The following is a 16853-nucleotide window of genomic DNA, read 5'->3' as shown; positions in this document are numbered from 1 at the left end:
GCCCCCATACTCTACTCTTAATTCCAAATCCCAGTATCTAAGGTGTTTTGTTTTTGCTTTTAATGGAAGCAACGCATCAATGATTCATTTCCAGAGTTTTATCTACTATGACATTTTAACCTCTGAGTGATAAAGTGCTTCATCCTCAGGCACTACTCATGTTATATTTTTGGATCTGCCTTTGCTTTTTAGCACCCCAATCGCCACTAATTTCTGATGAACTTTTATCAGTTTACAGTAAGTTGGCAAGTTTTCAGTACATGAAAAATGTATTTTCAGTATATTTAGAAAAATAACCAAGATGAGACAGGCAGCATCCATAGGACTGTCGTCCTTCTGAATGTCCATCTCTGCCAAGGAAGAAGGATTAAACAGAATGAGAGGACTTAAAAAAATTTTTTTAAGCCATCTTTTCCTTTTAATTGAAATTCATAAAGAGGAAAACATACTGGTTCCCTCCTACTCATTCTCAGGTTAACTCTGTGAATTTGGGTTCACATATCCAGTTAGGCATCATTTACAAATTAATAACTAGTGTTTTTGGTTCACTTAAAAACTGGCTTCATTGATTTAATGACACCTCTTGATGAGGGTGAATGAGGAGAGTGAAAAAACTGACTTAAAACTCAACATTAATAAAACCAAGATCATGGCATCCAGTCCCATCATTTCATGGCAAATGGAAGGGGAAAAGGTAGAAGAAGTGATAGATTTCCTCTTCTTGAACTTTAAAGTCAGTGCAGATGGTGACCGTCGCCTTGAAATTAGAAGATGATTGCTTCTTAGCAGGAAAGCTATGACAAAATTAGACCATGTGTTAAAAAGCAACGATATCATTTTGCTGACAAAGGTCCATATAATCAAACTTATGGTCTTTCCAGTAGTCATGTACAGGTGCGAGACCTGGACAATAAAAGAGTGCTGAAGAATCAGTGCTTTTACACTGTGGTACTGGAGAAAATTATTGAGAATCCCTTGGAAAACAAGAAAATCAAACTAGTCAATCTTAAAAGAAATCAACCCTGAATATTCTTCGGAAGAACTGATGCTGAGGCTCCAATACTTTGGCCACCTGATGCAAACAACTGACTCATTTGGAAAAGACCCTGATGCTGTGAAAGACTGAAGGCAGAAGGAGAAGAGGGAGGCAGAGGATAAGATGTTTGGATAGCATCATTGATTCAATGGACATGAACTTGGGCGCACTCCAGGAGATGGTGAGGGACAGGGAAGCCTGTCATGTTATAGTCCATGGTGTCACAAAGAGTGACTTAGCAGCTGAACAACAATAACTTAGAATGATAAATCACCCCTTTATTCAGATTCTCTAGGAATTATTTCTTTATCACATTTGTATGTTTTTCAATGAACAATTTGGTAAGTTTTCTTTTAAAACAGTCATAAAGAATCAATTCGTAGAGAAACACAATGATGTTATGATTTCTCTAAGTGATATCACCAACGTTAACAGGGTTAATTCCAGAAGCAATACATGGACACCACACACTTCACTTTGTGATATAAACTCACATTTTTTTCTTTTTACAGAAAGTTCCAAATATAGTTTAAATAGAAGTAGATCTTAGTATTATCTACCACGTCAGCATTTTTATAATTTAGATTAACATTGGCTCTCTGTCCATGGAACAGTATGTTCTAAAATTCTAGAGTAATGCTGCCTGAGAATCTGTGCAAAAATATCTCAATCTGGGAAATGAATAGAAAAATAATTTACCAGTACTTCCAGTTATTTTTTAAATATGTGTCCCAATTTTACCATTAAATTTGTCCTATGAATTCAAGAGTAGTGTGTTATCCTGTCGTTCTTTACATTTAATGGTTAACTGCACTACACACTTCTTCACTTGCAGAATTTTACAGTAAAAGACTCACAGACTTAAACAAAATCAGAGGTGCACTGCTTTTCAGGCAGGAGAAGATGAAGCAATCAACCCAATTTAAGAAAACAAAATCCACATGCTGCTGAAAAGGAGGGTGTGCATATAAAGACTCAGTTGTGACATCCTTCAGAAACCAGAATTACTGGCTGGAAATGGTCATACCTCCAAATCTGCCTGCTCACAGTCAAGGCTCATCTGCATATTACAGATTTCAGAGCTTCCCTGGGAGGGTGACACTAAATGACAAACACACCAACTCAAACCAATGTGAACAATCAATCTCTGATTTGTGTTACAACAACAACAAAAAGATTTTAAAAATATGTCACACTTCTCTGAAATGAAAAGATCAATCAAAAATTTAGTAGTTATTTAGGTAGAATGTTTTCCCTGTATTTTCCTCTAAGAGTTTCATAGTATCTGATCTTACATTTAGATTTTCAATCCACTTTGAGTTTATTTTTGTATATAGTATTAGGGAGTGTTCTAATTTTATTCTTTTATACATAGCTGTCCAGTTTTCCCATCACCACTTACTGAAGAGACCGCCTCTTCTCCATTGTATATTCTTGGCTCCTTTGTGATAGATTAGGTGACCACAGGTGTGTGAGTTCAACTCTGGGCTCTCCAGCCTGTTCCATTGATGTATATTTCTGTTTTTGTGCCAGTGCCATACCATCTTGATTATTCTAGCTCTGTACTGAACTGGACAAAAAGTTCATTACATTTTTCCATAAAATCTTATTTAACAAACTTTTTGGCCAACTCAATAATATATTCTGAAGTCAGGGAACCTAATTTCTCCAGCTTTGTTTTTCTTTCTTAAGACTGCTTTGCCTACTGGGGTCTTTGTGTTTTCATTAAAACTGTAAAATTTTTGGCTCTAATTTTATGAAAAATGCCATTGGTAACTTTACAGGGATTCTACTGAATCTGTATGTTCTTTGGGTAGTATAGTTGTTTTCACAATATTGTTTCTTCCAATCCAAGAACATGGTATATCACTCCCTCTGTTTTGCGTTATCTTTGATTTCTTTTGTCAGTATCTTATAGTTTTGAGTACAGGTCTTCTGCCTCCTTAGGTAGGTTTATTTCTAGGTATTTTATTCTTTTTGTTGCAAAGGTAAATGAGATTGTTTTCTCAATTTACCTTTCTGATCTTTCATTGTTAATGTATAGGAATACTCATTCTTACTTTTTAAAAGTAAAAGACTGTGTCAGGTTCTAGCAGCAATTAGAAGCCTGTGTATTGCTTAGAAGTCTAGGGTTTCTTCCATCAGTAAAATTGATTTGTAAAATGAGTGCAAATATACAAAATAATTTGTATTAAAATACAAACTGACAGCAACTTAATAGTCAATTTTTTTTTTCATGCAAGGGTGAGGAAATTCAGTGAAGTAGGGCAAGGAAAGACATGACACAAATAACAGAAAATTCTCTAGAAATGAACCTACTCATATAAAAGCTGAGCAGATGTTTCAGGGTTCTGTTACCTGCATTAATGCTATAGCATTAAAATGACATGATTGCCAATAAATAATCACCAATTCTGACTATATAATTAACCTTTATAAACACTTTCCTATGAAACATCTACATTTTATTAGTATGATCTTGTTTACATCTTTTAGTTAATAAGGAAAAACTATTATTTTCTCCACTTAGTAGATGTTTCCTAGACCAGAGGAAGAAAATGAATATTGGAGTATAATGGAGTCATTAATTCACTAGGTCACTAGTAGAATTTGATCCCACAATTTTAACATCTAATTGAGTACTCTGTTAAGGACAAGATAAGGTATCTATTTGTTCAGGGTTCTAGGGACATAGCTAAAATGAAAACATGTCTCATTATATTATTGATTTTCATCGTCATCAATACACACATTTTTAAGTGCGCCCATGTCATCAGTGTTTTCCTAGGAGGTAAACAAAGTCAGTGAAACTTATACGCTCCCCTTAATTATCTGCAATGCTCTAAATGTAAACACACAGATACTGATGCTAACAAGTTAATTATAGTTACTATTAATAAATTACCTCTTCTAAGGCGTTCCACAGTTCATTATCCGTATGCTCATTAAAGGGATCCAGATTTTTCCTCATTGTTCCAGTGAATAAAACAGGTTCCTAAATACTCCAAAATAGTCAATGTTATTACTTTAAACTATTTTCTTTTTTTCCCAATGTGTACAGAATGTCAGAATTTAAATACAAAAACATCTAAATTCATTATTTATAATGAAGCTGCAAATGTATGTTTACAAAATAGTATCTCTAAAATAATTTTCCATCATACAAAGTGTACTACAAAACATCTTCTGAATTATTGAACACTAACAGAAGAAAGTGCTGAAGAAGTTTTTTCATCTTAAGGAAAAAACTGAAGATAAAGGAAGATTTGATTAAAAACAAAAATTCCTGGTAATAAATATCTGCTTAAACACATACACAAACTGAGGAAATAATTACATGAGAAACTTAACATCAAGATCTACATAAATTAACTTTCAGTCCTGGAGTGACTGGGAAATACCAACAACATGATTAGTAGAGGTTTGTGCCTTAAATCAAACCATTAAATATTTACACATTAGCACTGAAGAATAAACTAGGCTATTTTCTCCATTGGTCAGACTGTCTTCTAGGATCTGGAATCTCTCCACATGTGTGAAATGAATATCCCCACATGTGCAAGGGGAACGTCAGCTCCTGGAGTCTGCAGCACCTCTGTCCGTGGAGAGATCTCTGATTCTGCATCAGGTGGCCCCACATTCTCTCACCTGTGTGTCAGGATGACCTGCATCACAGAACCTCGTTACTATCTGCAAGGCCAGAAGGACCTCAAACCCACTGTGACCTGTGTCATGATACTTTAATTTAAATAGTTTTTCCTATTCATCTGCTTCAGGAGGAGCCACAAGTAAATTACTCTGGAAATATAAACCTCCTCTTGGCTTCAAGAGAGAATACTGACATAAACTCATGTAGGCCATTTATATTTTCTTCTGGAAGGTTCTAGTAAGCCAGGTCATAAGAATATGGACAGCAGTGAAGAGCCCAACAGGCTCATTTCAGTGAAGGGGGCAGAAAAAGGGGAGGCACACGTGTGGAACAAGAGGAGACCTGACTCTTCCACAAGTGCCCGGAACTGCTTGGAATCACCACGTTCAAATCCCGCCTGGCCTTGGGGCTGGACTTTCCTCCTCACTTCACAAAAACCTGAGAGGAACCGAAGAAGACAGACATTTCTTTTGCCTAGTCATGAAGAGGAATGATATCCAGGAAGCCTTCCAAACCTTCCTTCATTATGGTCTCAGTTTTAAGTTTGGTGAGAGAGAAATGAATACAGAAAACTCAGGGTGTGCCACCAAAAAAAAGAGAGGTATCCTGGAGCAAATCCATAAATAAAAAGACATTATAAAGGGAGATTTATTCATACAAAGTTGATTAAGTGGCCAATATGCTTCCAAAGCACTGAAAATCACTAGTCATACAATATTTCAGAATGAGTACTGAACTGAACTAAAAAATCTCGAGACCCAAATTTAAGGTTTCCCTTAAAACTCTTGAATTCAGGATCAAAGACTAAGGAACTATCTAAACAATGGCAAGCGTTCATTGTCAGGGGAATAACCATCATTCTACTTCAGATTTTTATAAAAACTTGTTACTGTTTGTAATTATCAACCCTAAGGTTCCCATGTGCAGGTGATTTCTCATCCTTCAGCTGTCTCCATGAGGTTTACACAAGTGAGGTTGCCAGGTGAGGGGAGGCTGGTCCCCAATATTCTTCCTCCTTCCCTTCTCCATCTCCCCTCCATTTTCCAAGTCCTTTCAAGTAAGCAGGCTACTCCCTGCATATAATCTCAATCTCTGTTCTTTCTGGGGGACATATTTAGCTACTTAATATTCTGAGCACAAATAACACAAATATTTCAGCTACCTGTTGTGTTTAAGGAAATTTTTTAAGAACTTTCATTTTAGCTTATTCTTGAAATTTTAAACAGAAGTTCAGGAGCACCTTCTTAAGAACACAGTATTCATCTCTGAACATTCCCCCCAGGGCTGATGGTCTATGTCCCCCCTCCCCTGTCTCTGCTCCTACCCAGGTCCTTGTTACCATCACATCTCCCCCAGTTCTGACCTGTTCATGGGGGGTCAGCAGTGATGGGGATGAGCCTGGGAGAAAGAGAGACTATGATGGAAGCTCCGTGCTGCTTCCAGGATCACAGGGACCAGGGATCCAGGGAAGATGGTGTGGGTATGGCTCAGCTAAGAGAGGCAACTCAAAGAAACAGCACTGGGCTCCCCCTCTGCAGAGACTGCTCTCGGCTTCCTAAGTTCCCGACAATGGGGTGTTGAGACACAAGCCTCACTGCTTCCTAATCATTTGGGGGGAAGAGGAATGTAAGTTTTTGCACTTAAACAAGTAAATTCAAGTAACCAAACTAACAGATGTTCTCCACCTCTACAGCTAGCAAGACGCTGTAAAGACAAAGGGCTCTTGGTTGGGGAGGGATAACATTTTGAGAATCTTCTCCTGACACATATCAGCCCATGACATACAAGTGCATAAACCCATTTCTAAACTGATATTTCCAAATGAGGAACAGATCAATAGGAGTAGTATCTGTCGGGACCAGCCGGCAAAATGAACAAGTCCCGACCGCAACCACACGGAAGCCTGAGGAAAAAAAAGATGATAGTAAAGGATGGGGTCGAGAGGGCTGAATACTCTTTAGGCAAGTCAGCGATTTTATTGAGTAGAACAGCTACCTTTATACTAGTACAAGCAGAAAACATAATTCATAAAAAATGCCATCTGGTGTCTGTCACATCAATACAATTTTTTGTTTTAAGTGATTGCAGAAGCTTACATCTTGTTTTTGGCATTCCCAAAATAAACTACTAAGTGAAGGTCACTACTACGTTTTTCTCAAGGAAGAACAAAGGAGGCCCAGCAAATATTTTACTACTTTATCATGGGGTGGCGGGACAGGGAATGGCCTCTTTCAAGGCCTTTTCCCAGGGCCTATTTGGGCTTTGAGCAGGCCGGCTCCCCGCAAGTATCTTCTGGTTTTGCTTTATCCTTATTCACTCTTGCTATGGTTTTGGGAGTCCTTTCAAGTGGGATGGTAGGAAAAATGGGGAAAATATCAGATGAGTACAACACAGCTGAAAATTGATGTTTTTGAACTGTCGCATTGGAGAAAATTCTTGAGAGTCCCTTGGACTACAAGGAGATCAAACCAGTCAATCCTAAATTGCAGGAAATCAACCCTGCATATTCACTGGAAGGACTGATGTTGAAGCTGAAGCTTCAATACTTTGGCTATCTGATGTGAAGAACTGATTCACTGGAAAAGACCCTGATGCTGGGGAAGATTGAAGGCAGGAGGAGAAGGGGGTGGTTGAATGGCATCACCGACTCGATGGACATGAGTTTGAACAAGCTCCAGGAGTTGGTGATGGACAGGGAATCCTGGGGTGCTACAGTCCATGGGGTCACAAAGAGTCGAACATGACTGAGAAGTGGACAAGTGGAGACTGGAGAGTGTAGGTCTCTGTCATATGACCTGTACTTTGGAGTTTACTCTGCTGCGATGGGAGTCTTTGGAGATAAAACTGAAACTCTTCACTATACAATAGGATAATCTCCCAGTGACTCAGTTTTTAAATGTGTCAGATAAGGATAACAACAATTTGTGAGGATTAAGCAGTAAATAGTGGAATAAGAAACTAAAATGTGTTAATGATTCCATAAACATTAGGAATTATTATTAATACTCATGTAACCTAGTCAGGGACTGTAACAAACACTAGAGGAACAGAAATGAGAGGTATAGGCCCTGTTCTCAAAGAGAGAAAGAAAATAGCCAAGAGTTCGGGGAAGCCTGAGAAAAAGGCTGGAGGTCTTGGTTGGGGATTGGAAAGTAAGAGTGTGCATAATGTGATGGTCAGGAAAGAAGTTGGTGGGAGGAAAGCCAGAAGTAAAAATACAAAAAATTTTAGTCTGATTTCTTGCTCTTGGTAGAAAATATTAGATACATTTCTCTGTTGTGCTTTTCCCCAAAATTCCTATTGTGTTTGTTTGTTTGTTTGTTTGTTTTCTGTTTCTTTGCTTTATTATTCATATTTATGTAAACAATTTAGTTTTTATTATTAAAAGATAAATACAAAGAAAATCACCAAAGACCATGAACACATAAACAGAAATTAAAGAGTAAAGTCATTTCAGAAGGTGTTACTCTTTTTACTTAAGTAGAAATAATACCCAAAAGGCAGGTGCCCTGATTCTTAAGACTAGTAACAGTTCCTGATGACTGAACATTCCTAAGAATAAGACATGGGCACAAACATTATCTCACTAAGTTACATCTTCACCACAAATCTGTGGGTCAGTGATTTCCAGACCGGGTTTAAGGATGAGAATGTTGAAGCTTGGCAGCCAAGTGACATCAATGAGGCCCCACGGTCGACGAGGCAGAGCAGGAATAAACCGTGGGTCACACTGACACTTGGTCTACACTCTTAAGCATTCTAGCCTGTCTGCCTCCTAAATGGCTTCCTGGGAATCTTTTTTACACATTGCAAGTTTTCTCCAGATTCTTTCTCTTTAATGAACCAACATACACCTTGGAGACAAAGGCATATAAAGTGGAATCTACATGGATACAAAGCTTAGCACTATTCTGTAAACATGCTCTCTGGAGTGTGTACTTAGAACATGCCCAAAGGAAGGATGGAAACCAACAGAACAGAAACAAAACATGCTGATGTCAAGGCATGTTTACGTTTTTGCTCAGATGTGCTTCCAAACATTGTTGGCAAAGCCAAGAATCATCTAATGTTATTTATTTACAGAGTTATTTTATGTACACAAGCATATAACTTTATCCTGTTAAGAAGCATTAAAAAGAATGCAGGGCATGTTTCTAAAGCTTTGCATCCAAGGATATGAAAGGACTTTACAGAAATGCCCTTTATTTCTACTAACGAATCTCACATGGCCATTTCAGAGATGAGTACCATCAAAACATAAAAACTTGGGAATTTAAGCCCATTTATTTTCTATTGTAACCATAAGTCATAAATCTAATAGCCAGAAGAGGTCATTAAACATGAGGACTGAATGTGCTAGAAAATTATTTCCATTTTTCCTGAAAGGGATACCTTTGAAAAAAAATTTTTAATTGTGGTAAAATATACATAAAATTTGCTAGATTAACCACTTGAAGTGCACAGTTCAGTGGTGTTAAATACATTCACATTGTTGTACAGCCATCACCACCACCCAGCCATAGATCTTTCATCTTGAAGAACTGAAACTCTGTACTCATTAAACAACAACTCCCCTCACCTGGCCACACCTGGCACCCACCATTCTATATCCTGTATCCATGAATTTGCTACTCTAGGTAACTCCTATTAGTAGAATCATACAGTATTTGTCCTTTGTAAATGACTTATTTCACTTAGCTTAATTTTCTCAAGGCTCATCTGTGCTGTAGCATGCTTCAGAATTTTCTTTTTGTTTTAAGGCTGAGTAATATTCTACTGTAAGTATATGCACCACATTTTGTTTGTCGATCCATCTGTCAATGGACCCTTGGGCGCCTCCACCTTTTTGCTGTTGAGAATAATGCTGCTATAACATGCTTGTTCCAGTATCTCTTCAAGACCTTTCTTCCAATTTTTTGGGGTTTATACTCTAAAGTAGAATTGCTAGGTCATATGCCAATTCCATCATTAACTCTTCAGAGCAACCAGCAAATTGATTTCCATAGTAACTGCACTATGTTACATTCCTATCAGCAATGAACAAGGATTCTAATTTTTCTACATCCTTGCCAATACTTATCATTTTCTTTTTTTCTCTCCATTTTCTTTGATAGCAGACATCTTAAGGGGTTTGAGGTGGCATTTCACTAGAGTCTGAAAAGAATATCTTGGTTTTAAAATTACTTAGAGTAATTCCAGGTATTTTTGAGGTCATGGGTAGGTAGCATCAATTATACCCAAGTCCACATTCACCTTCCTTTGGGTGCCATGTTGTACATGGTTCCTGATAAATAGGTATTTCAGGACACATTACACCCACATTCCAGGAAGCACATTTGCCTGGCTTGTTCTGTCTCATCTCCTCTCTGTTTCTCATCTCAAGAGGGTGTTTTCCTGAGCTTCCTTTGATGGGCAGATGATTACTAAGTATATAAATAAAAACTCAATTTTTTTAAATCAGCAAGTCTGTTAAAGCAGAGGGCAGGATGATAGATGAGGACACAAGATCTAGGTTGCCCTTGGCTATATACCTGGAGGATAGAAATTTCTCAGTAAATATCACAGAATTATGTTGAGTGAATGAACCACAAGGAATGACAGGAGTGTCTACCCATGCATATAATCCAGTCTCCAAAACTCTCCCTGAAAGTTATACTTCTTTATGAAGAAGAAGAAAAGAGAATAGAATCAGAGCCCAGGAAGAGATGGCCAACTCAACACTCCACCATCACAGCAGGCACATATGGGTCTACATGAAGCACTTTACACTCATTGACATATTTTGTCCTCACAACAGATTGAGGGGGTGACCCTTTATTTGCCTTGTAAAACAGAGACCCAAGGTACACAGAGACAGAATTCTGAATCCCCTGCTCTTCCTCACCATTCTGTATTGCCTCTCTGGTGAAAATTATTCATTAATGACTAAATTTTCAAAGTCTCTCCAAAGCATCTATATATCCTATAATTCTCAAAGCCTCACTATTTCACAGAAAGTTATCTAAGGACATAATCACTTTTTAAAAGATGTCCTCCATTTCCCACAGCAAAATTACATCTTTAAGACACTTGTTAATAAAATTCATGTTTCCCTATAGGAACCTCTCAAGCGTAAGCAAACACTTATCTTTCTGTTCTCAGAATTATGTGATTATCAGTAGATAACATCATGGAAACTGAGGAAGTCTGAGTCCAGAAATCTTATCTCAGTAAGTTATTAAATCACATGCACACAAAGCTAACAAATGAACAACAACCAAAAAAAAAACACAAAACCTGGTATCCGATAAAAGTGTCTGTTGAAAATACCTGCTGCTAAATACATGCTCTATTGAGAAAAAAAGGATCAACTCATTCACTTAACTTGAAAAGACTGATAAAATTAAAAAACACTTAAACCTTAGATGCCTTATAAAAAGAGCATGTGAGAGGGCTCTGCAATGCATACCTGAGGTGCAACTGATATTTTCTTCCTTAAATCATGAAGTCCAATATTGGTTGTCAAGATGTCATCAATATAAATGTCACCTTCAGGTTCTGACAATCTAAAAAGGGCAGCAATGAGGGAACTTTTTCCAGCTCCTGTTCTTCCCACGATGCCATACTGTAAAGAGACCCAGGGGGATGAAGAATTAACAGGATGCACAAACCCCAGGATAACCCTGATTGTTGAAGATGAATTTTTAAAAGTTCTATTATATGTAAGGAATAGACTATAAGTTTCTCAAGCAAGGCCCTGCTGATATTTTGGACCCATAATTCATTATTGAGGGTCAGGGACCTGTCCTGAATATTGTAGGATAATTAACAGTACCCATGAACCCACTAGATACCAGATGCAACCCCCAAAATTGTGGCAACCAAAAATGACAGAAATTCACAAATGTCCCTGATTGAGACCACAATCATCCCAAGAATACACACTACAAACTATAGTGACTTTCATGCCTTCTAAAAGTGTCAGGCAATTTTATTCAGATTTCCTTGATTAAATGTTTAATATGCAGAAAATTTTTGTTTTCTATAATTATCACATAGCATCCATTATGTGGTATGTTAAAGGGGGAGACATGTATGTGTATGTGGTGTATATGTGTGTGTGTATGTAACTAACATTCGTAAATAAACAAAGAAGATAACTTAAAAAAAATAACCTGACTGCAGTGAAAAACCAGCAGTCTCCTAAGTGGTCCATAAGAAGTCAGCTTTTAAATTAGTTTTATTCCTACTCCCTGTGTAATTTGACCTTGAGAATTATATGGGTAATTTTATAGAGATATCAACAAGTCAAGTCAGAAGTATTATACACAAACAAGTACTCACTTTCTCAGGGATATGTTCTTTATTTAAGAGGAATTATTCTTCAGCAAAAAAAATGAAATCACTTCCTGATAATAAATATCTTAATTATATTTTATCTTGAAAGGAAACATCTTCAAATATAAAATGCAGGTCTCAGTCTTGAAAGACAGAGGCCAGTAGACAAAATGTACATAATGAGATTAACAACAACACAAATAATATTTGCTATTCACATGGGACCTTTCATCAGAGCAAATCAAAAGGCATTTTATTAATACATTAATACTTCAAACTGAACCTTGCAAAAACACATGTCAAGTGTCAGTCTATTTAATAAAACCAAAGCACAGAGAAACTAAGTGCACTAACAGTAAGATTAAAGAATCAATACAATGTAGATAAAATGCTGGTGGTTGGTGGTTTAGTCACTAAGTTATATCCGACTATTGCAACCCATGGATTGTAGCTTGCCAGGCTCCTCTGTCCATGGGATTCTCCAGGCAAGAATACTGTAGTGGGTTGCCATTTCCTTTTCCTAGGTAAAATGTCAGTGGGTAATAAACCACATTCAAATATACATGCAGAAACTGGCCTTTTTTACCAATGAATTTTTAAGTAAAGAAAGCATTAGACGATCAGTCATGTACAAATCTTTGCCACGCCATGGACTGTAACTTCCAGGCTCCTCTGTCCGTGGAATTCTCCAGGCAAGAATACTAGAGTGGGTTGCCATTTCCTACTCCAGGGGATCTTCCTGACCCAGGGATGGAACCCAAGTCTCCTGCCTTGCAGGCAGATTTTCTACCTTCTGAGACACCAAGGAAGCTCAACTGCAAATTCTCTGAAGGAAGCTCTCCAAGAGATGATTTATCTCTATTGAAAATCTGGAATTGATGACAGTGTAAGATATGCTTGGATCATTTGCGTCACTGACTCAATGGACATGAGTTTGGGTAAACTCTGGGAGTTGGAGATGGACAGGGATGCTGGCATGCTGTGGTTCGTGGGTCGCAAAGAGTCAGACACGACTGAGCAACTGAACTGAACTGAACTGAACTGAATGTTTAAAAACTCATGGCTTTAAAAAAAGAACTAAATCCTTCTGAGCAATATAACCAGAATTTTTAGAACTTTTCAGGTTTTTCTGATTTGAAAACCTCTGAAGTTTCACATCTTAGTTTGTCAAATCAATCATGGCATTTCAAAAAAGAATTTATCTTTATAGAGATTAAACATAAGAAAAGTGGGTTCAGCTAGTTTTATTATCTTATAAAGATAATACCATGAATATAAGAAAGTGGAGAAAACTACTAGACCATTCAGGTATGACCTAAATCAAATCCCTTATGACTATACAGTGGAAGTGAGAAATAGATTTAAGGGACTAGATCTGACAGACAGAGTGCCTGATGAACTATGGACGGAGGTTTGTGACATTGTACAGGAGACAGGAATCAAGACCAGCCCCAAGAAAAAGAAATGCAAAAGGCAACATGGCTGTTTGAGGAGGCCTTACAAATTCCTGTGAAAAGAAGGGAAGTGAAAAGCAAAGGAGAAAAAGAAAGATATACCCATTTGAATGCAGAGTTCCAAAGAATAGCAAGGAGAGATAAGAAAGCCTTCTTTACTGATCAATGCAAATAAATAGAAGAAAACAATAGAATGGGAAAGACTAGAGATCTCTTCAAGAAAATTAGAGATACGAAGGAAACATTTCATGCAAAGATGGGCTCAATAAAGAACAGAAATTGTATGGACCTAACAGAAGCAGAAGATATTAAGAAGAGGTGGCAAGAATACACAGAAAAACTATACAAAAAAGATCTTCGTGACTCAGATCTTCGTGACTTTATGCTATGATCACTCACCTAGAGCCAGACATCCTGGATTGTGAAGTCAAGTGGGCCTTAGGAAGCATCGCTACTAACAAAGCTAGTGGAGGTGATGGAATTCCAGTTTAGCTACTTCAAATCCTGAAAGATGATGCTGTGAAAGTGCTGCACTCAATATGCCAGCAAATTTGGAAAACTCAGCAGTGGCCACAGGACTGGAAAAGGTCAGTTTTCATTCCAATCCCTAAGAAAGGCAATCCCAAAGAATGCTCAAACTACCGCACAATTGCTCTCATCTCACATGCTACTAATGCTCAATATTCTCCAAGCCAGGCTTCAACAATATGTGAACCGAGAACTTACAGATGTTCAAGCTGGATTTAGAAAAGGCATAGGAACCAGAGATCAAATTGCCAATATCCGCTGGATCATCAAAAAAGCAAGAGAGTTCCAGAAAAAAAACATCTATTTATGCTTTATTGACTACACCAAAGCCTTCAACTGTGTGGATCACAATAAACTGTGGAAAATTCTGAAGGAGATGGGAATACCAGACCACTTGACCTGCCTCTTGAGAAACCTGTTTGCAGGTCAAGAAGCAACAGTTAGAACTGGACATGGAACAACAAACTGGTTCCAAATAGGAAAAGGAGTACATCAAGGCTGTATACTGTCACCCTGCTTATTTAACTTATATGCAGAGTACATCATGAGAAACACTGGGCTGGAAGAAGCACAAGCTGGAATCAAGATTGCTGGGAGAAATATCAATAACCTCAGATATGCAGATGACACCACCTTTATGGCAGAGAGTGAAGAAGAATTAAAGAGTCTCTTGATGAAAGTGAAAGAGGAGAGTGAAAAAGTTGGCTTAAAGCTCAACATTCAGAACACTAAGATGATGGCATCCGGTCCCATCACTTCATTTGAAATAGATGGGGAAACAGTGGCTGACTTTATTTTTCTGGGCTCCAAAATCACTTCAGATGGTGATTGCATCCATGAAATTAAAAGAGGCTTACTCCTTGGAAGGAAAGTTATGACCAACCTAGATAGCATATTAAAAAGCAGAGATATTACTTTGCCACCAAAGGTCTGTCTGGTCAAGGCTATGGTTTTTCCAGTGGTCATGTATGGGTGTGAGAGTTGGACTATAAAGAAAGCTGAGTGCTGAAGAATTGATGCTTTTAAACTGTGGTGTTGGAGAAGAGTCTTGAGAGTCCCTTGGAGTACAGGGAAATCCAACCAGTCCATCCTAAAGGAGATCAGTCCTGGATGTTCATTGGAAGGACTGATGTTGAAGCTGAAACTCCAATACTTTGGCCACCTGATGCGAAGAGCTGATTCATTTGAAAAGACCCTGATGCTGGAAAAGATTTAGGGCAGGAGGAGAAGGGGACGACAGAGAATGAGATGGTTGGATGGCATCACTGACACAATGGACATGGGTCTGGGTGGATTCCCGGAGTTGGTGATGGACAGGGAGGCTTGGTGTGCTGCAGTTCATGGGGTCGCTAAGAGTCGGACATGACTGAGCGACTGAACTGAACTTATAAGATACTTTGTTATTGTTCAGTAGTGTCCCGACTTGTCACAAGTCCATGTATTGCAAAAGGCTAGGTTTCCCTGTCCTTCACTATTTCCTGGAGGTTGCTCAAACTTATGTCCATTGAATCAGTGATACTACCCAATCACCTCATCCTCTGTCATCCCCTTCTCCTCCTTCCTTCAGTCTTTCTCAGAATCAGGGTCTTTTTCAATGAGTTGGCTCTTCATGTCAGGTGGCCAAAGTATTGGAGCTTTAGCATCAGTTCTTTCAATGAATATTCAGGACTGATTCCCTTTAGGACTGACTGGTTTGATCTCCTTGCTGTTCAAGGGACTCTCAAGAGTCTTCTCCAGCTCCCCAGTTCAAAAGTATGAATTCTTCAGTGCCCAGCCTTCTTTTTGACCCAACCCTTACAAACGTACATGACAACTGGGAAAACCATAGCTTTGATTATATGCACCTTTGTGGGCAAAGCAATGTCTCCACTTTTTAACATGCTGTCCAGGTTTCTCATAGCTTTTCTTCCAAGGAGCAGTTCAGTTCAGTCACTCAGTCATGTCCAACTCTTTGAGACCCCATGACCACAGCATGCCAGGCCTCCCTGTCCATTACCAACACCCAGAGTCTACCCAAACCCATGTCCATTGAGTTGGTGATGCAATCCAACCATCTCATCCTCTGTCATCCCCTTCTTCTCCTGCCCTCAGTCTTTCCAAGGAGCAAGCATCTTCTAATTTCATGACTGCAGTCACCATCCACAGTGATTTTCGGAGCCTAAGAAAATAAAGTCTATCATTGTTTCCATTGTTTGCCCATCTATTTGACATGATCACCAGATGCCATGATCTTAGTTTTTTGCATGTTGAGTTTTAAGCCAGCTTTTTCACTCTCCTCTTTCACCTTCATTAAGAGGATCTTTAGTTCCTCTTTGCTTTCTGCCATTTGGGTTTTATCATCTGCTTATCTGAGGTTATTGATGTTTCTCCTGGCAGTCTTGATTCCAGCTTGTGCTTCATCCTGCCCAGCATTTCTCATGCTGTACTTTGCATGTAAGTTGAATAAGCAGAGTGACAATAAACAGCCTTGAGGTACTCCTTTCCCAATTTTGAACCAGTGCATTGCTCCATATCTGGTTCTAACTGTTGCTTCTTGATCTGCATACAGGCTTCTCAGGACATTTTGTACCTTATGTTAAACTCTAATTCATATAATATAGATGGGCCATTCCCTGCATACAGGCAGGTTGTAGTGTGTATATATGTGGATCATGTGTTCTTTACATAGGCAGGCCTTAAAGATATTTTGGATTTGGCTCCAGACCACCTCAACACATGAATATAAAAATAAAGCAAGTTATATCAATGCTTTGTTTCTCTGTGCAAACAAAAGTTACATTTATAATATATTGTAGTCTAATGATGTACAATAGCATTATATATAAAAATGTACATACCTTAATTACCAATACTGTATTGTTAAAAGAAT

General features: G+C 38.2%; 1 protein-coding gene across 1 annotated transcript in view; it reads right to left on the bottom strand.

Moving 5' to 3' along the window:
• The window catches only part of LOC136144261 (ATP-binding cassette sub-family C member 4-like), a 160961-nt gene that overhangs the window by 28109 nt on the left and 115999 nt on the right, over nt 1–16853 (bottom strand). Inside the window, 2 exon segments of the mRNA XM_065902010.1 lie at nt 3942–4031; nt 11134–11289. Coding sequence (XP_065758082.1) covers nt 3942–4031; nt 11134–11289 — 246 coding nt within the window.

The sequence above is a fragment of the Muntiacus reevesi genome, chromosome 11, assembly GCF_963930625.1.
Source record: "Muntiacus reevesi chromosome 11, mMunRee1.1, whole genome shotgun sequence".
In the NCBI taxonomy this organism is placed as follows: Eukaryota; Metazoa; Chordata; class Mammalia; order Artiodactyla; family Cervidae; genus Muntiacus; species Muntiacus reevesi.
Note: the sequence above shows the minus strand (reverse complement) of the source record. Positions and strands in the feature narration are given on the sequence as shown.